Source organism: Centroberyx affinis, unplaced genomic scaffold (genome assembly GCF_046629955.1).
Source record: "Centroberyx affinis isolate AG114_WGS23_722 - 3 ecotype Tasmania unplaced genomic scaffold, CSIRO-AGI_Caff_v1 ptg004049l_1, whole genome shotgun sequence".
In the NCBI taxonomy this organism is placed as follows: domain Eukaryota; kingdom Metazoa; phylum Chordata; class Actinopteri; order Beryciformes; family Berycidae; genus Centroberyx; species Centroberyx affinis.
The window spans coordinates 261,405-287,513 of NW_027281845.1; the positions used below are offsets into that span (position 1 = coordinate 261,405).

At 40.8% G+C, this 26,109-nt stretch overlaps 2 protein-coding genes across 2 annotated transcripts; one reads left to right on the top strand and one right to left on the bottom strand.

The window, feature by feature from the left end:
• Positions 1-1,185: 1,185 nt before the first annotated feature.
• On the top strand, positions 1,186-4,494 carry rps10 (ribosomal protein S10). Its single transcript, XM_071542314.1, has 6 exons — positions 1,186-1,278; positions 1,788-1,937; positions 2,228-2,402; positions 3,383-3,460; positions 3,780-3,835; positions 4,413-4,494. Exons 2-6 carry the CDS (start codon positions 1,788-1,790, stop codon positions 4,452-4,454), a joined length of 501 nt encoding a protein of 166 aa, XP_071398415.1. The 5' UTR covers positions 1,186-1,278; the 3' UTR covers positions 4,455-4,494.
• Positions 4,495-5,380: 886 nt separating this feature from the next.
• nudt3b (nudix (nucleoside diphosphate linked moiety X)-type motif 3b) lies at positions 5,381-14,484 on the bottom strand. Its single transcript, XM_071542312.1, has 5 exons — positions 14,242-14,484; positions 12,674-12,784; positions 10,095-10,139; positions 9,900-9,984; positions 5,381-9,567 (listed from the first exon to the last, which is right to left on the bottom strand). Exons 1-5 carry the CDS (start codon positions 14,338-14,340, stop codon positions 9,371-9,373), a joined length of 537 nt encoding a protein of 178 aa, XP_071398413.1. The 5' UTR covers positions 14,341-14,484; the 3' UTR covers positions 5,381-9,370.
• Between the last annotated feature and the right edge of the window lie 11,625 nt (positions 14,485-26,109).

Here is a 26,109-nt window from a genome sequence, read left to right on the forward strand (position 1 = left end):
TGTATCACCAGCAACTGTGCTGCTGCTGCTGAAAGGGGCGGCGAGCCGCCAGATGCGAGTATAGATGGGGGATGGTCCGCTGTCAAGACACCACAATGAAAAATAACACTTCCGGTTATAGCTTTCAAAATAAAAGCCTTGTGTATGAACATGTGTTGCAACGCTTTTTTAGAGATATAAGATAAGTGCAAAGAGTGAAAAGAAAGAATAGCTATGTTTAATTTCTGTTGTAAATGAAAATACTTTTTTTTTTGCAAGGGGACATAGTTGTCTATGCAAGTTGCTATGTAGCCTAATACTCCCAAAATTGCACAAGGAAATACAATTTGGAAGGATGTTATCTTTAAAAAGTGTTTTAAGGATTAAGTGTTTTGAGGTAGGCTAGTGGCACAATTGTCCCTAAATATCCTTCAAGATAGCTGAAATCCTTCCAAGTTGGCCAGTGATATGCCTTGTGTTTGAGCCTTTGTTTGTGACATTTTGACAGCCCAATATAGGCCACAGTAGCCCAGTTAGCAAGTACATGGCATTTCAATGATGGCATTTCAGTGATGGCCCAATTTTGCCCCTATTGTGTGTTAAAATAGACTATTTTAGATAGAAAACATTTTGTGTTTTCTGGTAGGTTTTATGTGTGTGACTTATCAGATGTTATGTTTTTGTAAATTTACCAGTCAATAAGGCACTCTTTCATCAGGAAACACTATATTACTAAAATGATTACAATGTAATATTTTTACTTAAAAAAAAAATATATGTGTAAGTATGTTTAATGCAGCTAGAGTTGCATTCCTTAGTTAATATCCTGATTCCACCTTTGATAGAATGTTTGTCTATTTCTGTCTGTTTATTTCTGGAATTTTTATTTTATTTATTGATTTATTTATTTTTTAAAGTGATATTTTTACGCTTTTATTAAGTTGGCAAAATCGCCAGACCGTTTGTATTTTTTCTGGCTATGGTGCAGGTGTCTATGGCGAAGTGTTAAAACAGCAGAGCCTCAATTAGAAGTTCAGCAGTGAAACCTCACTTAAAATAAAACAATAACTCAAGAAAACAAACATTAAGGCTGAGTATTGCTATATGAATTACCAAGCACCTCCATAACACCAACACCAATCAAAACGTAGCTTATTACCACTTTATACATTGTGACCCCTCTTCCACTCCACGGCAGCAGGTGGCGGTATAGTTCCCGCCGGACCGGAGCGCGAGGATAACCTTTCCTGATCAACGACAGTCGTTCCTTCCGGCTCCGGTCCCTTACCAAGTGGAAAGGTAAAGAAGTACCCAGCATACCAATCTAAATATATCGTTAACATCTTATGTGCTATGAAACTCTGATTTCGTTGTGTGTTTTGTGTTGATGTCATAATTAAATGCCTTAACGTATTTTTGCTTTAAATATGTCAAAACCGTAGATATTTGTGTTGGAAATTGGGAAGTAACCCCGGCTCAGATATCCTCGAACGGCTGCCATTTTTCTAGCCTAAAGCAGCTCGCTTTCGTATATAATATATAAAGGAGTGTGTGGTTGGTAATGTGACTAATTGGGCAGTATGTCAGCTTACCTTTTTAATAAAGCATTGCTGAAAAAAACTCTAAACACTACTTCATTTCCCATCAGTAGATATGTCTGTTAGCTCACACGCTAGCTAACATGCTATCGTAATGGAAGTTGCCGCTTCCAGTGCCTGTCAAGTAGACTGCTTGCGCTGAATTGCTGGCACGTTAAATTCAACTCCAGGTCCGTTATTGATGAAACTCTTGCACGTCCCTTTTGACAGATGCTGATGCCCAAGAAAAACCGCATTGCAATCTATGAGCTCCTCTTCAAAGAGGGGGTCATGGTTGCTAAAAAGGATGTCCACCTGGCCAAGCATCCAGAGCTTGCTGACAAGAATGTGCCCAACCTTCATGTGATGAAAGCGATGCAGGTGAGAAATTGGATGGAGTCATGAGAAACTCTTATTTTGTGTCTTTGACTCGAACAAGGTGACTTGTGAAGATCACGACATGGTGTAGCAGTTGTAGAGTAAGCAGATCTGTGATTTGCTCCGGCACGCTTAACACTGACTTGTACTGTAAAGTTAATTACATTTTAAAGTTGTTAAATGCCTATGCTGTGCTGGATTATTACACAGCAAGTGGCTACAATAGGGCAGTTGGAAATGGTTGTGGTTTGTATGATGTGAAACGTGCATGACCTGCATGCTTGTCTTTCCAGTCCTTGAAGTCGTGTGGGTATGTGAAGGAGCAATTTGCCTGGCGTCATTTTTACTGGTACCTCACCAATGAAGGTATCCAGTACCTGAGAGACTTCCTCCACCTGCCCCCTGAGATCGTGCCCGCCACTCTGCGTCGCCAGACCCGTCCTGAGACCGCAAGGCCCAGGCCCAAGGGTAAGCTCTCTGTTACACATGGGATGTGTGACTTGGGTACAGGGATGATGCTCACTATTGATGAATGTGTTTTCAGTACTATTTCTCAAGGAAATCCTGTTGTGCTTTTGAAATTAATATAACTTAGTTAATGGATTATCAAATGAATTTACAGTATAAATTCTCACACACAGGCAAATAGGAAGTCCTTGCTATTCAGTTGATGCAAACCTGCTGATGGCAGCATTCCAGAGAGCCTGTCAAAAGGCTGCCGCTCTGGTTCATTGTAGAGATTGAGACAGTTTAGTGTGAAGTGCCATCAAAATCTCATCCAGTTGTCACACATTAGCTGGAGATGATCTTTAACTCCCTGAACATGACAAGTTTTTTTGTGAAAATGTAAGTCTAGCCACTCAAACTATTTTAAAGAATAGGGATTTAAAGGTGAAGTGTAGGCACTGCAGGTTGAAACTGGCACCGTATTCAGTACAACTGATAGTAGACTGCTTGTCTGATCCAGTATCTATAACATAAAACAAAGACCAAATGGGTTTTATCAGACGAGGTCATGTTTCCTCTACTTGAATGCATACTGGCCTCTTGTGATTTACAGCAGTGGCTCTAGGTTTTATCCTTGGCTAGGGATCCTTGTGTGGATCTTCATCAAATAATTTATTTCACTGCTGTTTTCTCAAAGGTAAAACTACGAGAATGCATATTATCGGTCGTTTCTACTATAGGTTTTAATCTCTGGTTATCTTCCATAAAATACAAAATCTACCCAGGAGTCCCTCAGGCCATATTTTTGCTAATAGTGGTCTCTGGGTCTCTTATTTAGTGAAGACCCTTGACATGAGCTGAAGAACCCTCAAATTAAAGTATTCTCATTTTCCACTGGTGTGAGAGTTGATCTTTTATCTGTGAAATTACCCTTAACCAAAGTGGAACTTCAGCTGGATGTTCTTTCTGTCACTTATGATTCTCACTCTTTCTTTCCCCAGGAATGGAGGGAGAGAGGCCCGCCCGCCTTAACCGTGGGGAGGCCGACAGAGACACATACAGGCGATCTGCTGCACCCCGTACGTATAATGCTGACAACACTTTGAATTGAGCTGCTTTTGTAGTTTTATGCCAAGTATTTAGAGGTTAAATGGGTGCCACGCAGGCTTAAATGTAGTGGAGAATACCCTTTTCTCCCAGATAGTAAGTTTTTCCTGTGTTGGCTCAAAGCAAGTAATGGCTTTGTGTGCAGTAACAAGTTTCTGAATCTGTATAGTAATTGACTAGAGCTTGATGACAAAGCAACTGTCTCCTGGCTAATGTGTGGTGTTTTCGAAGTTCAGGACATGAAACTTGCGGGTTGAATTGCACAATATTCATTGATAACTTTTCTTTCAGCTGGTGCTGACAAGAAAGCAGAGGCCGGTGCTGGAGCAGCCACAGAGTTCCAGTTCGTAAGTACCGCTACCCTTTTGGACTGTAGTACAGATCCTGAATCACCATTTCATCCTAGTAAAGACGTCTTTTATTTCCCTTTTGCAAGTTCTTTAAAAGGCAAAGCATACCCTGGAATTTTAAATTGAATTTCTTTCTTTACTGGCAACTGAGGAAAATGTTTCTCCAATTTTTCTGTTGACAATTGCTTGTCAGCGTTAACATTTATCATTGAAACCTTGTTGGCTTGTAGCTGGGGTTGCCCATTGGTTTCAATAAGGAATACTAAAAAGCTAAATGCACATTGGACATGCACATGACTTTGCACATTTGGACAAGAACCTGGTGAAGGAAGACTAAATTACAAAATGTTAGGTGAAGCCTTCACCAGGGCTTAGGATGCAGATCACTTTACATCACTAAACCTTGCAAATCCTGTCAAACTTCCCAAGTGTTTGTGACATGAGGACTGTTTGGTGCTAGTTTCAGGACTGCAGTTTTGTATTATATGCTATCACAGAATTATGTTTTCTGTATAACCAAGGTTGACTTGTATGTAAGGTTGTATTGACAAAACTCCTCTTTTCTCTTCCACAGAGGGGTGGCTTCGGACGTGGCCGAGGACAGCAGCCTCAGTAAATTTCCGCATCACTTTCTGTACAATAAAAGTCAAAATACAGCTTGGCTGTCTCGTCGTTATTATACAGTCATGGTGAGGGAGGATGATCATGACTTTAAAATTGAACAATTGTAACGCACGTACTTGGAAGCATGCGTTTTCTCTGCCACTGAGCAGAGGGTAATAGTTAAGAATTAAGATTGAGCAGAAGTGAAGATTATAATTGAGATGGTAAATGGAAGATGGTTAGTGCTTGGATGCAAGATTGGCAGTAATCGGATAAGTGATAAAGGACCTGATCAGCACTTCAGCGTCTAGTTCAGCCTCTAGTGTGGAAGGAAGCTGACATGGACAATAAAGGTGGGACTGCAGTCATGAGGATGAAATGGTGTTTTGAAGATAACATTTATGTAGCTGTAAGAGGAAGAACGGAGCAGTTGTAAAACAAATCTTGTTCAAATTCGGGAAGTAAAGATCCATTATATGGGCAGCATTTTACAAGAGGAAAGATATTTAAGGGATGTAGTTTGTGGGTGGCTCTGAACTGCAGACTGAGGATGAGGTGGCAGTTTAAAACTGCAAGTAAAAGCTGCTCTTTGTTCTTTTGGCATCTTCTACAAACAGTCCAGATGGAATAGCACACAGTAATGTGTAATGATTTTTTTTTTTAAATATTAATGCATACCCATTGTCTGAAATTAGTTTTTCTCCAAACCATTTGAAAGTTCTTTAAAACTTCAGCTAACAAAACAGCAATTTCATCAAATATATTTTGGTGATGTTGAATGATGCATTTCAAGTAATATTTCCAAGCTGAATAGGTATCTTTTTGCAAACACATCCAAATGTACATCCCAGTGTATTGCTTTGTCTTTGGTATGATGTACAGTACAGGATGGTGCCGACAAATGCAAACATCAATAACGACACTGGACTGAATGTGAAATACTGGTGTTTATTTGTTGGCACATTTATATTACAATCTTCAGTCTTCTCGCACTGGTTTATTCCACAGTCCCAAATGACAAAAGAGAGGAAAAGAAAATTCCAGTGACACATATACCTTGGAGAACACAATTACAACAAATATGTAGGTAACTTCAAGGCTGAGGTCAATGGCTAGAAGTGCACACGTGTTTAATCCATTATTCAATTTAATTCAGAGTACTTTTGGGTAATTTTTAATAACTTTCTTTAATCAATTTATAATTAAAGTTACTCAATTAAGAAAATTATCCAACAAAATCTAATTTAAATTCTATCAGGCCAGCTATGCTAAAAGAAATTGACTGCAGAATGTTACAATCCTCAGTTGCAGTGATGTGCTTTAGTTGTATTCTTTGACCACAAGATGGCGCCAAATATTCACGTGGTGATCAACATTTAAACCATCACCACTCGTGAATTCAGGAAATGACTATCTGAAGCTCCAATTGTTATTTAAGTAATACATCCTCCATTTCTTCCTTTCCTCACTGATTTTGCCAAAGTTGAAGATCTTCAGTCTCATCCAAAACAGATAATTCTGTTAAATATTAAATATCAGGAAGATGTATTTGCTCCAGTTCAGCTCCACAAAGGTCTTACCTCATTATGTGGAAACATGTATTTCATAACGCCCCCACCCCCCTCCTCCACCTCAGCCTCCATCACCCATTCTATCTATAACAGAGGAACTGGCTGAATTTTGAGTTAGATGGGAGCAGTTAAAAAAATAAAAGAAATGACATTAACCATTATTGACCAAAGGGGGACCTCTGGCTGTAAGGGTGCCGTGTTAGCTATGTACAAGACATTATCTTGTCAACACAAGAGATTAAAGTACAAACAGAAAAAAAAAGGATAAAGAACAAGTGGTCATAATTGTTCAGTCATTGGCTGTTACTTGTGGAAATCCTCCTCACATTCATTTCAACAGTACCTGTCATCCACCTCAAACCACCGTAAGTAAATTGAATCCATATACTGGTTCAACCTGTTTTCATCTAATCGCACACTCAGACAAAGACTGAACAGTCTAATCAAGCTGAAATCTCGCTTGTAGTGCCAGGACATCATAAACCGAGACTTTGACCGCCACACCCTTCTGATGCACAGCGATAAAATCCCGGTTCAAAGTCTCAAGCTGTTGTAAAAGAGACATTTCAGACACACCTAAGCAATCTGCTACCTTTCACTTTTACTGTCATTCAGAAAATCCTTCCTTTAAAATTCAGGGATCATCACAGGACATAAATGCAAACATCGGGAATGGGCCGAATTGATAAACTGTCTAATGCTCGGTTTGGTGATGAACCCATAAACAATGAATGGGACAAAAGAGATTGAAGAAAGGGCCAGTAAGAGTCACCACTACTTGACTGCTGCTTCTCTGTCACTATTCAGGCCGGCCAAATTCAAAATAAGGGACAGATGACAACAAAGTGGTATAAATGACAGACTAGTGGTTTGGAAACTCAGACTGCAGCTGATGTCCATTTTATAGCTCGGCCTAGCAAAATAAAAACAAATGGTCAAGGGATTTTAATGCATGTTTGCTTTGGTTTACGAAAATTTAAGCATTCTGAAAATATTGTGTTATTATAAATAGGCTCTTCACTCTCACCCACAAACAGCCACACAAAGCCAGCAACATTCCTTGTTCTTTAGCCTCAGATGTACTGTATGCCACCTCTCCAGAGAAAATCCTCAAAAACTTCAAAGCCAATGCCACAACATCAGTCAATTCCTCCAGCCTCGGTTGAAACGACATGTAGCACTCACAGATGTGTAAGAGAAGTGTTTGTCATTTGTACTCTCACCTTTGATCTATACAGAAATAAACAATTTACAATAAAAACGTCTTACATGCTATCTACAGCGCCTCCAGTTTCACAGTATTGAGCCAACTGCTCCGTGCCACATCAAGGCAAGTGCCGCAGCTTGGCTAAAGAGACTTTTGCCAGACGTTAAAGAGAGAGAAAAAAAAAAACTATTATCCAAAAGCATTTTACATGTTAAAAACGAGGTCTCAAACTGTACAAGGCTTGTTTGTTCTGCATCTTACCAAAGACAGCATTTTAGATTCCATTACTTTCAATGTCAAGCAGGTGTTTGAGTGTTTTTGGGGATGCAGATTAAATACTAAAGAAGGAAGGGTTAAAAAAAAAAAGGAAAATCATGACCATACAGGAAAGTGCCCACTAAAAAGTCACCTGTGCTGTTATGAACACAATGTAAACAACTGCTATAAACCAAACTGAATGTAAGGAGTAGAAATACGGAAATGGGTTTGAATAACTTAAGTGGTAAGTGCTCAATTTTGAAATTACAAGTCCATGATTTTGAAGTCTGCACTACTTCTACCCTCTCAGTATATGGAGGAAGACCTTGCAGTCATTCACAACCTAGAATTAAAAAAAATATATTACAGACCAAAGGGATTAAACGGAGGTAAAGACACTGAGGAGAAAGATGGTTCATTGTACATTGTGTGTTGACATTCTTTCACTCTCGCTCTCTATATATATGCTCTATTCGAGAGTGAAACCTGTAGTGATTGGCTAGCTTCCCAAATAACGGAGAAACATACTTGACACTTGAAAGTTAAAGACTGTATCAAGGGGCCGTATCCTTCTGATTAATCAGCGAGACATCAACAACCACAATAAGGAGCAAAATGAAGAGAATCCAAAGACCTTACTACAAAAGACTATCTTTTGCACAGTCAGCATCAGGTCACTCGAGTTGAGTGAGACACAACATAACAGTGCTCATGCAAGACAAGTCACTTCCCACAATTCTGTTCATTCAGATACAGAGAACATTTCCTATCCTTATAAGAGGGGAGAATACACTAATGGGCACATTCATTCACAGAAAAATAACAAAAAAAAAAAAAAGGAGACGTTAAAAAGACCACCAAAAGTCTTCAGCTTAAGCACTAAGTATACACTTTTACATTACAACAGTAAAAAGTAGTTCTTGCATTCAATAAACACCACGCTAAGGGCGCGTTAAGGAAGGAGATTGGCCCAATCCAAATGTCCGGACTACAGACTCGCGGACTGAGCCCTCGCGGACTATGGTTTCACGTATGCTGACATTGACTGAAGTGCTCAGCGTGACTACGTGAGTTCGCAAGGGCTCAGGGGGTGCGGGACTGCATAAAAGGGGCGAACGGGACAGGCCTTCTCCCCTCACTCGTTGCCGTGGATATCACCGATGCAAAATCAACGTTAGACAATCGATCACTGAAGGGGTGCAGAGCAGAAGAGTCCATTAGCCGTTATGCTGGCTGAATATATGCTTTATCATATAAGTAGATGCTAATAACTTACACAGGAAAACCCTCTTTGGCTGTTTTCCTGTCATGTTGACATCTGCCTTTGTTTGTGTCAGCTGATGTATTATATCCGTCGTGCAATGAACGATGGGAAATATTGCCAGTCTGGCAATGGAGCGCCCCAAAAGTCCGCATGAGAGCCCTTACAGACTTGATAAATTTTGACAATGGACAGCCCTAAATCCTCCTGGACTTCACGGGAGTGCGCCGTAAAGTCTGCAAGTCTGCCGAAGTCCGGACATGTGGATTCAGCCATTGAGGGCCGCGAGGGGGGTGAGGGACATTTCATGCAATTGTCAGTAAAAAGAAAACAGAGGGGGGGGGATCAAAAATTACATTTACATTTACAAAGTGTTTCAGACTATTCACCCAACACTTGTCATCAAGTCTGTGCCACAGCTCTGGCACAAAGGAGTTGGCAAGGCAAACCATGTTATTGAGACAAAATAAAAAGGAGAATGATAGGAAGAGAAAAGAGAAGAGAAGAGAAGAGAAGAGAAGAGAAGAGAAGAGAAGAGAAGAGAAGAGAAGAGAAGAGAAGAGAAAAACAATGATACAAGTAAGAGCGCAAGTGGTGGCGAAAGCTCCTGGGGTGTCAGTGTTATGTTTTAGTTATCTGATACCCGAGACAGAGCTCTGATTGATGTTGTAGGTAGGGGACAGGTCCCCACCTATCGTGGCCACCAAGGGTGTTCCATTACTGGTCAGGCAACTCTCTTGGAGAGCCTCGAAGTAGGTGGCCTGCACAGGCTTGTGACACTGCAACACTTGTATGGCATCGTCTATTTTAAACCAATCCCTTTTTCTCCCTGTTGAGAGGAACAAGACACCATTGTTGAACAAGTTCAGACAGAAGCAAGAAGCAACAACAACAAGAAAAGAGCACTGTTGGAAAAACACATAAATTAAGTCTTGACTAATTATCAGCATTGTACACACCATGAAAGTGAAAGACAAAAGGGGAACAACAGAGCCGGTGTTATAATCCCACCAACAAACACACAATCAAATCCCCAATCTGTGATATCAGTTGGGCCCGGAAAAAGCCTAAGACTTTTAAAGCCACAAACACCATGTGATTGCCTGAGAACTTTGTCCATATGATCCCCGTTTTGAGAAGCAAACAAATGTTATACTTTACCAATGTTGACCGAATCCTCCCAGTCCTCCAGCACCTCTGTTACAATGAGAACATAGACGTAGGTTCTGTGTTTCCTCTCTCGGTTCTGTTGGGGAGAATTTATGTGTTTTTTACTTCTCAGCTGCAAACTTAAGGCAGAGTATGTTAAAACTCAAATAAGACAAAATAAAGTCTACAGAACAGATAGATGCTCACCTCAAATACTCCAACTAAGCGACCTAAAGTCCCCTTCACACCGGCCTGTTCAACAAAATAAAGAAATATGAGTTAAAATAGTGAGTGAATACATGGAATACAGGATATACTGATAATGAACAAGGTTTTTTTGTTTGTTTTTTTTAAATGGAGAAATAAACCTGCGCTACCAATTCCTGGGTTGTTGATGATTCCTCCAAATAATGTAGGCGTAAGAAAATAAAGAAAAGCACTCTCAGTTAACTTTAAGCATTTAGAAGTTTAAAGGAAATGTTCTGCTGTATTCTGAATTCATTCTTTCTTAAATAATGAATTTCACACAGTCACCTTCAGTGCGTGATTAAACTTGTCATCCAAGAAAGAAATCTAATTTAGGCCTGTGCTCTGACGGTATTAAAAGTAAAAGACACAATTTATTTGACAATCTAAGTTTTGGATATAGTTATTTATATTCATGAGTTTGACTCATAGTTGGAAAATTTTTTTTCTTTCTTTCTTAACCTATCATAACTCAAAATACAGGTGCGTTTTATTCCACTGATTAAAAACAATGCAAATGTAAAACGTTTTACAGCCTCAACAAATGTAGAAACTCATCATTAACAGTGTCACATACTGACAGTCCCTGTATAAAGTGTTTCAGCTGAGTGTACTGCAAGATTGATGATGTTACAAAGGCAAAAACAAATAGCAGACTATCCCAATTCTGTACTCCCAGTCACTCTCCACCCGTGATCCTAGAGCCTAAGCTAAGCAAATGCCACAACCTTTATTTCCTGGAAGGATAATCGGAACCATTTCATGTTGCTCATTATCGTAAAAACATTTCTATCAACAAAATATTCTCTGGGGTAGATACAGATCTAACTTGTCCCAGAGGTGAATAGGAGGCCAAGCTTAGATACAGATCCACTGCTGACATTTTTGCAGCCTCTTCTTCAGGTTCCAGTTTCAGTCTATAAATAAATGTTGACTCCATGAACTGTACCTCAGTCTCAATCTTACACTCTTCGCCGTCTTCGGGCCTTCAGCAAGATCATATGGAAAGAAGAGGCCCACCACTAGAAACCCCAGAGAAGTGCCAGGGCTTAGGTAATAGGCCAAAAGTGAACCAGCATGTTTTCGTGAGACCGAGAATGTTTCTCAGCTCAAGCATTCATGTAACTAATTAGGCTAGTGGGCATCATCATGAAAGAAGATGTCAGGCATTGAGGCTGGAGTACAAATTATGCAATGCTGTCCTGTGTCCTCATCCTGTACAACCAGGGTGTATTACTGCTGAGCATGAGCTGAGGGTGTGGGCAGCCAGACAGACACAGGAGCCCTCTGTAACCTTTGGCCTGCTCCAGAGTCCTGTGTCTTCTCTGCCATCCCTGGCAAGACTCCAAACCAATAAGCATAAGCGGTCAGTCACCACTCATATAGCCATCAGAATAAGCTAGCGAGGATTAGGATATGCCCTGTTACACCACCGCCCAATAAGAGGCTTAGGAGCCAGGGTAGGTGGTGATGCACTGAGTACCACTCAAAGTCACCGCAAAGTTCCTGAATGGCGCCATGCTGCCTTTTACCACTTTCAACAAACTTCAAGAGTGATGTGACATCGCTATAGACTTTGACCCAGTGGAAAGAGTGTTGGCAAGCCACGAGATCCCTACAGCCGCCAGACCGACCGAGTAGCAGCCAGGATAGGAGATGATATCAGCATCCATCAGTGTGATGGATCATAGACAGAGAATAGGCTTTATGCGGTCAGTGACCCACCAAGGACTGACAGGCGCGTGAGATTCAGTGCCTTGGCCCTGTGACCATTCGGTTCAAAACGCATGACTGATGCATCCCTGATCCCTGCCTACTGATTTTATGGTACACTGGTGGGATGGTTCATTTAAGAGATGGGCTTAGGGGATATAAGCAGAATATTGATTTCCAATGAGCTTGAAATTGCTACCTTTGATATGACCCCCGCTCCCCTCCACAAAAAAAAAAAAAAAACGAAAAAGAGTCAAGCCTCGTCCTTGGACCATAGATATTCATGAATAGGAGTATTCAAAATCAGTGTAGGCTTCTTTAACAAGGCTATTGATGTAAAAATAGAACTGAAACATACAAATGATAAAAGCCGATTGTGTTCCTTCGTTTGCAGTAGTTATGGGGCTGGATACTGCTGCACTGCAACCACTGGGCAGCCAGCGTTCAATCTCAGTGTGACCTCCTTCGGCACTTATACGCTGCTTTGTAACATGATGCTGTGATACAGCTTAGATGTTGCTAGGCTCTCTCTGTCCATGCAAACAGGATGACTGCACTGACGAAATGGGCTTTGAGAGCAAGGTATTAGACCCAGTGTTAAATACAGACATGATTTAATAGAAATGAAATACAATACATCTATCGAGGCTGTACTCAAACTAATTCACCATGCTCCAAATGGAAATCCATTTTCAGAACAATATTCCTGGGCATGAACAGAATCTAGCCAGGCATGTTTCACTTCACATTTTCAAATAGATATAAGATTCAAGATGTTTGTTTTATATAATATTTGGGCCAAAATTCAGTGACAGAACAGAACCAACCTCTTCACACACTTCTCGAGCAGCAGCAACACTGGGCTCCTCCTCCGGCTCCATTCCCCCACCAGGAACAATCCACTTGTCAGGATGTCGACTACTACTCACCAGCAGCACCTGCAAAGAATTGCAAATAAGACTGGTTAGGCTCAACAGTCCAACTCAGTGTTTTTGGTTATGGTCCTGGTGTGTGTGTACACTACACAAGGGTTGATGGTTGAGGCATATATTCACTGAACTGTGTTAATAATACAGGTAAGTACAGCCAAACCAAAGAACGTGACTCAAAAGCTACCAGCCAAGGTGGCTATGAGATCCAACAAGAAAACTTCCAACTATCATAGAGACAGGCTGGGTAGTGTGCGGTATGTATGTCCTGTATGGGATTGTTGTCATACAAATTTGTCAATAGCTTAAGTACAGCTCAATGAGTTTGCTTTGCTTTCACATGAGTAGAAGATTCAGTGTCAACAATCTACTATAGAAAAACTGAGATCTGGCTGGGTGCCCATCCGGTAGACTAGTGTTTCAATTAAATGGTAAAAGTTTCTATTTACTGGCCAGTGATGATTTACTGTAGTCAGTTGCCCATGTTATTCACTATTTGGCCTCTATTTTTTTTTTTAAATCAGAAAGAGGAATTAGTGTAGTCTCAGCTGGTCTCCTCCCCTGGTAAAATGTTCCCACTACAAAGACATCTTTGTGAGTGTTGTTGACTGGACATCAGCTTCCCAAAGCTCTACTGATCTCAAATAACCCTTAACGGGCTAGTTCGAGTGATTTTCATGAGAAAAGTGGAGGAAGGAAGCGATGTAACGTTAGCATGGTGAATTCTGTACATACAGCGGAAATATATGGTGATCATCGAAACAGGTTTCGAGTTTGTCACTAACTTTGAGACTGGGCGCTCTAAATCCTTGTCTCATAAATAATTAGTAGGTAAGCAGAGCGAAATGCATTGTGTTGTAAGTATCCCACCTTCAGCCTCCACTGGTGCCTGACGGCTACAGCTAGCTCAGCTGGCTACTTATCAGGCCAATGTTTGGCTAGCAATACCAGCAGCATTAACGTTAGCAGTCAACACCAGTTAGCTCGCCAAATTAGCCGTAGCACCAAAATATTAACTTATCTTGACTCTCTGGACAGCTTAATAACGTTACCTGCCCAACCACCTACTCAAAATCATAGAGTGGGCAGCCTGTGCTGTGGGCTGTGGTCGCTGGCCGACAGCCGGCTGCCTACAGCAGCAACACTGCTAGTTAGCAAGCTAACGTTAGCGTTAGCATGTAGCTAACAAGTTGACTCGATACAGTTCGGTTTGCAACCGACTAGTTAGCCTGCTATCTGCACCGCTAAAGAAGCTTACATAACACTTCGCTAAGTAAAAAAAATCTAAACTAAAGCACAACCCTGCAAGACAATGAGAGGCTCAAAAACGAGCTAACCATTGTTATCAACTGCCATAAAACACCAACTGTGTTGGTGTGGTTTATTTCCAAAAAGAGAAGTAACGGAGAGAAGCTACGCTCGCTAGCTTGGCCCGCCAGCGAACACCGCAACATCCTCGGACTCACCTCCTCTTCCGTCTCGCTCCTGAAACACAGACAGGCGGCTCGTTTCTTGTAGCCATCCCCATCGTATGTCCGGGTTTGGTTTGACTTCAGCTTCATCATTTCGGGGCACAAAAGTTAAAAAGTATAGCTAAGTTTACCCCTAAGAAAGATGTTGACTACAGACGCAAAGTCCTCCTCTGGGGAACCTCGGCGTTTTACTTAAAAGAAATAACTTCTTCTTCGCTTCATTTTCACAAACCTAGGCACATCTACGGCACGGTCGCCATTACAAGAAGCCGCTACGCCCACGACGTAATTTACCCTTTAGTAGTAAGCAGAGCGTAAGAAAATCACCTATCATGTGTTGAAGAATTGAGGCAACGGATGGGGGGAAAAAACGCAGTACCACGCTCTAAGTGCTATGAGCCGGCGGTGGAAACTGGCACTTTTGGCTCAAACTAGCCTGCTATGGCGACTTGTCTGAGGTTGATTTAATTCGAAGTTTGCACCAACTTAGGACCCATTTAAATTTAACGTTGTCCCTTCACGGTACAGTCAAAGTTGCGAAATGGGATGCAGAGTTGATTCATCCCGTATTTGATTAAGCGCAGTTTCAGCACCGCAGGTGATGGACAGCGCCAGCATGGTCCTCAAAACTGAGTCAACAATGTGAACCAAAATGGTGTAGGCTACATGGTTAGGTCATGGGCTTATCTTACATATGATTTCAACAGTGGTAAACAGTGGCATGTAACTAAATAGGCCTGATTTTCTAACAATCATATCGCCCCCTGACGCATGTAAACATCTCTGAAAATGAATAATTAGTAGTTTGAGAGCGGCTTAATAGCCTATAGCCTAGATTATAAAGGATAAACTATTCTCTGATCATATCTGGTTAGAATTTGATGCAGAGATTGGAAGTTATCATTGATGGACAATAAAGCCATTTGACAGTCTTGTGCTCCCTCTCTTCCTCCTTGCCAGTGACTAGATTCATGAAATGTTTTTTAAGATTAGATTGAAAAGTAAACTTTTGTTTTTGTTTTTGATGTCTATAGTTTGTGCTTCTCTCAGAGGACAATCTGTAGGTCTAGTGATTTAACCCTTTCTTGAAGAATAGACTTTGAACACAAACATTTATATATATATATACTTACATATACATACATATATTTATAAATAAAGTCTTAAGAAATGAAAATAAGAATATTTGTAAGCAGCAATTAAGGAGTTAAAGTCAAAATGGGGATGTTGACAAGATACCTGTTAAAAGGTTTAAACAGGAATTTTTCATCAGGACAGTACTTCCCTTCAACAGAGCTTATCAATCATCTTCTAAAAGCATCTTTGTATTTGCATTTGTATAAATGGGTAAACAGTGAATGTAAAATTTGGCCTCCTTGTTCAGATTTACAAGAAATGAAAATTATAACAAAAAAAAAATCTATACCTATGTTATTAATGGAGGGGCCTATTGTACAAACTCATTTTGAGTTATGTACCATGAGGCAATAGGCCTACACACTCACCAATCACAACCAGTATTCCTACATTGACTAATATGTGCCTCTTAAGTAACTGTACCAAATTTCATGACTTTTTGCCACCTAGATTCAGATACAGTATAATCATAGTTGGTAGTTCATGCGCCCCCTGTTGGTCGGTTTCAGAATGCATCTGCACAGGGACATCAGGGTAAAATGCCTTTTTGGCAGATCTTCTCTCCAACACAATTTTCATCCAGATTCCCTCCCATGTGCATCCATATCTTTGTGGACACACACACACACACACAGATACTGCCAACAATATTTTTGGCTGTCACTACAGACACAAAAGTAGACACATTCACACAGGCGCGCACGCACACACACACACACACACATGCACGCACGCACGCACGCACACACACACACACACACACACAGACAGACAGACAGACAGACAGACACACACACACACACACACACACACACACACATTCCACTCTGAAGCACAGTTCCAGTCTATAGATTTCATTGTCTATAGTCCTAGGCATATGCTGCCCTTGATGTGTGTGTGTGTGTGTGTGTGTGTGATGGAGAGTAAGAGAGAGAGAGTACTTCTATCTCTCTTTCTCTCTCTCTCTCTCTCTCTCTCTCTCTCTCTCTCACACACACACACACACACACACACACCATGCAAATATGAAAAATAAATTGTTGCTTTGGGGTTTTCTGCTATCAACCAACAAACAACTGACTTTAGTTCAAAGCACAGTAATGGAGTTTGCAACCAAGAGAAAAAAGCACTTTTCTTCTCTGAGAACTTGTGTTTGGAGCGAACAGAGGACTAAACCCAGTTACAGCTGTGTTGATGCACAGTACCATCCTGTCCACTCACTAGCTCCACTACCATCACTGCAAAATGGAGAATTCAATTCAGTAATGACAGAGCTGATAGATGAACATGTATCAGAACCCATAAATGTCACTGTCTTCACTACTGGAGGTTATGATGCCGTTGCCCAGTGAGGCTCCTTTCGCCCCAAAAAAAAGGATCCTTGTGCCGAGTGTCTGTGAATATCTGCAGATATTTAGACAAAAATGCTGACCAACGACACTATTTCATATCAAAATACATTGGACATCGAGAACAACAGTACCAACACAACCTGTAATGTAAAGAAAACCAAAAAGTCTAAAACTTGTCTAAAAAGTTTAATCACATCTGGTAGTAACATCTGTAAATAACAACTGTAAGTAATAACTGCAACCCAATCCATGCATGACAGTAATCTGTACACTTTCCCATTATTTACAGTTGTGTTGAAATTGTCAGCAGCATATTGTATGCTTACCTCACATTTGTTATATTCTATTTTATTGCTTCATTGTTTCATTGTTTATATTATTTCTACTGTTTTTATTGCTTCTTTTATATCATATTTTTGCGCTCATATCCAATTTGTCTTTTTCCCCTGCTGAATCCTATCACTTGTGCTGCTTCAACGACCCAATTTCCCCCCAGAGATCAATAAAATTTTGTTTTATCTTATCTTATTTACCTATATTTACTCTCAAGTTTCTGTTCCCCGCAGACGCTGATGTTTGAAGTCTATCTTGCCTTCCTCTCACTACATCTCAGATGCGCCATGAAAGAAAGTCCCTGATTCCCTCATCCAGTTTCATTCCAAAATGAGGTATAATTAAAAAAAAATTATACTTACCCTCACAAAATGATTAATAGCACAAAATCAAAACAAATTATGATATGCCTTGAGGAAAAGTAGATATATTTTAGATATACCTACTGGATATTGAATGGAGAACTAGAGATACAGAAATGCAGGTCATGATTTTTATTTTTTTCCTAAAATGGATAGCTTTTTGCAGTCAAGCCCTTCATATATATCAACATCTGTAGCTTGATAGATTGCTCCCAGACATGTTATAAACATCACAAAACGCAGGAATAAAAAGCATCTTTGACGGATGGAAGAGATTTACTTGGGTTGCCCAAGGGAAGCTGTGGGCAGTAAATGTGCAATAATAAAACGTAAATATAATTAAACTACAATAACGATGAAAAAAAACACCTGTCATTAAATTTTAATCTTTATTTAACCAGGCAAATTAACGTATTCTAATTCACAGAATACAGCGAGTCTCCCACACTGGTGTCGGATACAGGGAGACTCACTGCAGGAGGAGGACGGGTTGCATGTATTTGTACACTCCCACAGGAGCCACCGTGGTTGTTGGGGGATCAATGCCTTGCTCAAGGGAACTTGGATGGCAGTTGTTGGAGGAGGGGGAGCATTAATCTGTCACTTCCCCTACACAGAATTTTCTATCTAGCCTGGGGATTCAAAGTCACCATCTGGTCTCACTGCACAGAGCTTGTGCACCAAAATGGCCCAAAGGATTTTATGGATTTTCTAAGCACACGTTTTTCTAAAAGGTTTAATAAGATATCTAGGTGTTTCAGAGGAATAGTGCTGTTTAAAATGAAGTATAATGTTGTATCAGCCCTCTTGTAATCTTCAGTTCTCTCCAAGCACTTTTTCTTACCACAGGTACTTTTACTTTTCTTGGTTCCAAACACATTTACGGTCCTCCCTTTTCTAACACTGACCAAGCTTACAGTGCTACATGGAGCGAATGTCTAGTCTGTTATGGGGGAAGATTACTGGAGGAGGAAATCTCATCGATTTCACTTTCTCCAAGAGGTCGTAGCCTAAGGATAAGTGGTTAGCTGAAGGTTTGAAAAAAATGACAAAATAACAAAAATAAAAAAAATGTAATTAACTCTATACCTTTGGCTAGACTAACCCCCTTCTTAATCAAGGTACAAATGAAATCCCCGGTTATCAACCCAAACAAAAACCCCCAAAAAATGAATTCACTTGAAATGTGCAATGCAATGAATTGGATAGTAGTGCTGTTGTATGGATGGACATGCTGCAAAGGCAAGCAAACTGTATAAATTCATCATCCAGCGCTCACAGGCCATGACGAAAAATGATCTCTCTCCTGTGTTGTCCTGTGCTTTCTCCTCCTCCTCTTGTTATTCAGGAGGATCAGAGGAGGTTTTACACAATTAAACACATCTTTATAGGGTTGTACTTTAACTATCTGCAGTTGCTAAGGCAACCCCTTCTCTTTGTAAGTCTCCGGTGAGCCATTCACAAACACAAATAGAGACGCAGTCCTTCCCCTCTCCAACAGAGGGGGCTCACTTCTTTCGGTAAATTTGTGAGCCATGCCTTTAAAGGAGAATGCCACTCAATTTAAGGATTCCCATATGTTGTTAATAAGACTTAATCACTATTTGGTCATGAAGAACTGTCTCCCAAAGCTAGAAAACCAAGCTGATATCCAGCCTGCAGCCAGAGACTGACTCTGAGAATGTGGATTTATCAAGTGTTTGTCTGAAATTTGAGTTCCACAAAATAATAGTTATATTAGTCCTGAACCAGAAAAGATCAAAATGTTTGTCTAACACATTAACAGGTGCAGGACACGAGTGTATGAAGGGGACTTACTTAGAGAGGAAGCGCCCTGGATCACATGGTGAATGAAGCTCTTCATCTGAGGACACTGTTGCTATGTGTGGAGTGATTTTACTAGAGGTGAGTGTAACTGAGCTGGAAAAGGCAGTAAAAATACTATCCTTGGTTCAAATCAAAAGTGTGCCTTTGATATGGCTCAGTTGATAGCACAGCTATCTATCTTGCTGGCAATCACAGGACTTGAGGATTCAAAATTGAGAGGAACTCACCCTGAGAGGAAGCTGTAGTCCTGACTACTAGGCTGTGAATGGTCGCTGTAACACAATGCCACAAAAATGATTTATTGATGTTTTAATGCTGAAATTCTCACTCACTCACTCACTCAATTCTATCTCACCTTTGTTTGACACACAATTCACATTACATTCAACACATTCAGTGAAATGCATGGTGTTTTACACAGAACAAAGAAATGTGTCTGCTTTCGTTTCTTCCAATCTGCAATGTTTTGGTAGTAAGGCTGTAATATTATCCAATATTTCTTATATGATAGTAGCTTCCCCAGTAGGCCGAACAGTCATACTCTGAACCTGACATAATGCTGTGGGAAAAGTAAATGAGCAGGCAAATTTGACTGTAGTGCTGTCAGTTAATGCGGCGATCCCTCCTTTGAGGATGTATGGCAAACAACCAAAGTGTATGAAATGGCACAGTTTTGTTTAATCAAAGACTGCAAAGCTATTGGCAACATTAACCTTTAGAGCATGTTTTTTTCTCCAAGTAAAGCATGCAAGTTAATGACTAAATAAGCAGGAGATTGTGTTGTTCTGCCCAGGGCCAGTATAGATTGTGCTGCCTTGACACATAAGAGAGACAATTTACTTTGCTATAATTTCCTGCAGTTAAAGTAAGATCACCCTCTCTCTATACAATCCTTTGCTAAAAGGTATGAGCGAGCTGACAAGAGACATCATCTCAAATAATTACCTTGGTGTCACTGTATTGTAATCTGGCACAAAGTTACTTTTTATTGAATACTGCGAATAAAGTATAAAGACTGAATGAATAATGTCCATCTTTCTTACCAACTGATTTTTTGCTACGTAATAAACACAAATGAGTGTCATTGTGTAATTTGCAATACTCGATAAACCATTTGGAGAAAACTAAACAATCTAAATGGTGTAACCACCAGAGGCTGCTATCATGCCAGTTAAAAGCGGACTGAATTGAAATTTCTAGTGCCATTCTTGTCTTGAACAAAGATGTATACATTTATTTATTTATTCATTTATTTATTTATTTATTTATTTATTTATTTATTTCAAACACTGAGAGCCAAGAGAGTTTAGGTAGGAAATTTTGCGGTTTTGCAGTCCTGCATGAGACTTTGCACTTTATTTTCCTGCAGTTTTTGAGTGTCAGTGTCACAGTGTAGATGACACCAGTATGAAGCCTGGAAATTGACATCAGTCATAGCAAAACTGTTAACTGCCCCTATAATAATCAAATTTTTCCTGATTTGATTTCAGGGTTGCTTCAAAACATAGTGAATGCCAGTCATAAACGGATGCAGATCCTGAAACAATGACCAGAGATTCAAACAGCACATGTGAGGCTACAGTGAGAAAAGTGGAATAAGCATGCTTGTACTGGGTTAGACACCCAGTGAAATGGAAAAATTTTAGATCAAAGGTACATTTACACTTAACATCCCCATGTTGTAGTCCATATAAAGAAATTATCCAACCGTGCAGTTGGATAATTTCTTTATATGGACTGTCTTATTCCTGCGACCAACCTGCACCTGATCATAAGTGGCTGTGCACGGGCGTCTTGACGACTTATCCCCATATTGTACTTTGTTGTCCTGTTGGTTATTTTGGCATGCAAAAACAAGCATCCTTGGCTGTCACCGCTGACTGACAACTACACAATATTGCTATCCTACTCCTGACAGTTAAGCTATTAAGAAAGACTGGTATGTTGCTAGCTGTCAGCTGAACTTAATACACCTGCTATACACCTGTTCTTTAATAAAGAAATTGTCAAGAAATCTACATAACACAACAAGGAAGCAACAACATCACAAAATCTCTTTAGTCCATGCACCAGTGATCTAAAAATAAGCTATTTTGCATGGTTTTTATGAATGGAATACAAGGATGCATCCTTGTTCTACATTTTCTACTCTGAACCTCACTTGGTTATGTGTAACTAGAGCTTCATAGTGGTAATGACATCACTCGTTCACTACTCTGATTGTATTCTGTATTCACAACACAAGGCTGTTTCCTAACTCAGAGGAACCCTCAAGGTCAAGGTACGATGTTACGTAAAGCAATGCAGCACAGTTATGTCAGTGTTTAGTGATGTACTGCAGATGAAACAGACTATTTTCATATGAACATACTCTGTACCACAGCCAAATTGTTCTGCAGCCAGCCTTATATAATGAGTGTGTAGAGTTCACACGTTACACCTGTGACAAGTGTCAGCCAGCCAACATCTCAACCAACATATCACTCACACATGGAGCACATGGCCGTTCTGTCCGCCCTCTCCGGCCTGTTTCATGCCTCAAAGAGAACGTGCCAATCTGATGCTTTTCTCTGTCTTCAAAGATCTGGGTGTGTTAGACAGTCAAAACCTCATTTCATACAATCAAATAAGACTATCACTGGATAGTCTATTGGCATACTGTATCACCTTGTGTACTATATTAGATGAGACTGACCCCAATGAAAAGCTGCAAGACTGCAACATCATGTTTTCATTCCAACAAGCAGATTATTATTTTATATTGGGAGACTGCCAGGTCTTCCTCTTTTTTTTTCTTCTTCTCGCTCTTATTATTATCATTATTTACTTACAAATTAAAGCAGCACTTCTTCTCAAGTTGCTCAAGTTCAGTTATTTTGTTTATTTTTCATTTAACCTTTTTTTTTTTATTAATCAGGCAAGTCAATTAACAATAAATTCTTGTTTAGAATGAAGGCCTGGCAATAGGCAAAATGCCTCTTTATGGGGGATTGGGGGAGGGGACAAAAAAAACAACAACAGAAAAAAAATAGGTTAGAGCTGTGACAGGCAGAGGGTCATAACCCAAAAGCGCTAGTGTAACTTTAGCAATCGTGTAGGCTGCCAGTTTAGCCTATTACAAATGCCATTAATACATTGAACATTTTGTGGATGAAGGAGTGACATGTTTGAATCATTCCTATAATGCACCCATGAAATTAGAGACGTCTGGGGGCAGGTGATTATGTCTCAGTGGTTAGTCTTTTTCACTGGGATTTTCACTAGGGACTGGAATTAGCATGGCTTAAATTCTCTCCGCCCCATGGCTAATTGAAATAAGTAATCTCCAGAGTTTGCATTGCACTGAGGGATTGGGAGGACTCAGCTTAACGTGATATCCTCAGAGCAGACATGTTAAACAAGACCAAGAAGTCCCTCAACCTAAATCTCCTAAAGCGTTGCAGTTGCAAAGCAAAGCAGGACCGGGTCTCCTGCTGAAAACAACTCTGTATCCATTCTCCACAACTAAATTATTCACCTATTATGCTAACTGGTTAAACAGAAATAGAACACTGGTTTGAGGAGCTGACAGATGCAAGAAAGTAGATGCTTTATTGAGAAATAAAGAGATGTAAAACACTCTGTTCAATAATCTGCACCAGTTAGCTCTGTGATTTTGCATGCCTTAGCGTCCCTTGACAACTCACAAGATTGTCAGCCTAGCAGTGTGTGTGCTTACTTAGTTGGAATTTGCTTCAACGGAGCTGGGTATGAATATTCAGTGGCTCAGCTGCCTCCAAGGCCCACAGAGAGATACATGCTGCAACACCCCCCCCCCACACACACACCCCCTCCCCACACACACACACACACACACACACGCACACACACGCACACACACCCTTCCACCCCGCTCTGACGTGGAGTGTGTCCAACACTCCACAGGTGTGACCCACACGGACCTGTGAAAGCGCAGCCTGCAGCCTGTGTGTATCACTCGGCCCTGTGATCAGAGGGGCAGAAAGAGACGTGCGAGTTGCACAAGAGCAGCTGCGTGTATAGGAAGCAAGCAGGAAGCACACAGAATATTATCACCTGCATTTTTTTTTCTTTCACAAGCCAGCTTCATGATAGAGTGAATCCCTTCAGGACTACTGTTGCACGGATGCCACTCACTTAGCATCGTGCTAATTAAACTGATAGATGAGGAAGTTCTTTGTCTTTCTACAGCACACACTCTGCAGAGTTTTGAAGGTTAATAGCGCAGGTTGGATACATCAATCACTCTCAAATAATAACACTCCATCGTTTCAAACTAATTTCTCGCTATTTCTGGTTTGGAAAAAACATCATGTTTGGCACAGGCATGCCATCAGACATGATTTTTGTAGACTTTGCAGCAGAATGTGCCTGCTGCCAGGCAGTGAAACAAAAAGCATCTAGATTGAGTTTTCGCACCCAGTGATTGGACTTGATATGTTCGTCATGGTCTACGCACAGCATCCCAAGCGCTTTGAGACGCAACATACTGCATAGGCTGCGCAACAGCGCCTGGAACGTTAGAGTCCACCGAGAAGCGTTATATTTGAAATAATACAAGCATATCTTCATTTGGCACCGTGGAAAAAAAATCTAATTGCTTGCACTGTGTCATACCGTTGCTAATTATTCCGTAGTCAGAAAATATCTGAAATATGTTAGAATATTAATGGGCTAAAATGGAATTGCTTGCACCGTGGCATACCACTGCAAACGATCTGGCAGTTATGAAATGTTTCTATGATAGAATAATATTTATAGCCATTTCTTTATGAAATGTTCAGGAATACTGAGGGGGATTTCAAATGTAACGTGCAGGACTTAAATTACATTTAAATGCCAGGAGCTAAAGCATTAACACGGGTAACCTACTGTGATTTGTTGTCTGTCACTTCATAGATGAAATAAAATGTACAAAGCCGAGATTGAAGTGTATCTGCTGAGAGAATAGGCGACAGCAGGTGGCCGAGTCGACGTAGGGTTGTAAGAATGGCAGCACAGCTTATATGGCATGTCACACTTTCACTATGTAGACCAGTCACTGCTATAACACTGATGGTGTTGCTTCCTGTAATGAAGCATTCACACCTTTTTCCATGCATTGATGGTGTATTTCTTCCCTGATATGTGCGGGAGGCTGCGATGCATTTACCATCAAACCCTTCCAGTGCATGGGCGCATATAGTCTCAGTCCATCAGTTGGAAAGTGCTATTGCCTCGGGCGTGGGATATGTGCTTCTCCGCTCTGTTCTTCCATTTTTTCGCGTAGAAATGTGATCTTCTCTTGACAGGAGCTGTATTAGTGGATAGTTCTACTGGACGTGCGATTTATTTCCTATTCGCACACAGCCAAAGTTGGGACTTGAGACTTTCAGCGGCACTTTTCCACGGACAGCGCTCGCAGTGATTTTGGGGATCGACGCAGCCTCGAAATGCATGTGGATTCCCTTTGGATATTCGGAAACAGTGTTTAGATTTTGATGAAAGCGAGAAAGACATTCATCAGGAAACCCACGTCATATTGACAGACCCAACAATCTGGCAGTGATTAGATACGATTTGCTTGGGATATGGGTCAATTCCTAAAAAAAGGATTCTTCCTGGGCATGAGAAAGCGGTAAGTACAGCCACCCAACCTGTCAAAATGGGTCAGCTACAGCACTCAGATGTTTGGAAACGTCGGTGACATAAACCAAGTTCAATCCTAAGGCTGAGTAGTCAAATAATACAGACTATTAGGATGCGTGGTATAAATCTGGGGATGCAGTGAATGAACGCAAAACACATTCCTTGCAACTTGGACGTTTCAATCCCGCGTTAAGAGTTAAATGAATTAATGATTCGTATGATATACCAGTTTTATAAAGTAGATGTGTGTGTGTTGCCTATAACGAGGAGTGCAACGCCCAGGACTATAGGTGCATTGATTGTTTTTATGCGTAAAGGCGCAGCGTGTTGTGTGCAGCTATATGCCTGGCTGCGCTGCAAGCGTTGCAGGGCCGCCCAAAGTATCACCAAATCTGAAAAAGAGTAGGCTAACTCATCTGTGTCAAAACTGATGGAGCTACAGGATTGAAATGTAATTAGTTACAGCTTTGAAAGCACAGATTAAGCCACTACCATGGACAAATAACCCGTCCCCCCCCCCTCAAACAACAGAAGCCAGAAACAGAAGCCTATTACGATTCAATTATATCTCCTCCCCAGTTGCCTCTGAATGCGAATGACAGACCAAATTCATGCGATTCTCATCTCTCTGTCTGTCTCCCCCTCTCTGTGTGTGTCTCTCACCCCTGAAACAAGTTGAATCACGCTGGAGAGCACCCTGGTTGGGGAGGGAGGGGGAAGGGGGGGATCGGTGTGTGAACCATCCATTGTCAGTCACTATGCTTACAGATGTGCAGCCTCCTGGCAGCGGAGGGAAGACTGGAGACTGGTGGTGGTAGAGCTGCTGATGTGTAGCCACCCCACAGCAAACTTTAATAGGTTATTTAGGTGTGTGTGATTATGTTAAGGGCATTTTTTTTTGTTGACAGTGATTTACATTGTGCTTAATTTACCTTTACATGTTTTGGCCGTTGGCATACAAAATAAGGTTGGAGATACTGGTCAAGGACCACAGGACAAGCGGAGATACAATCACATGGACCTGACACAGAAACCATGGTATTAATACTGCTTCCATTTTGGGCTGTTCCCTCAGGCCTTTTTGGGGGGCCAGAGATTGGCTTTGTGCTATCTTGCTCTCATAGCTTCACTTCATACTGGGGGGGCTGCTGTGATTGCAGCCAAATATGCAATTGTCTGCATTCCCTCTGAACTTGCAGCCAAGA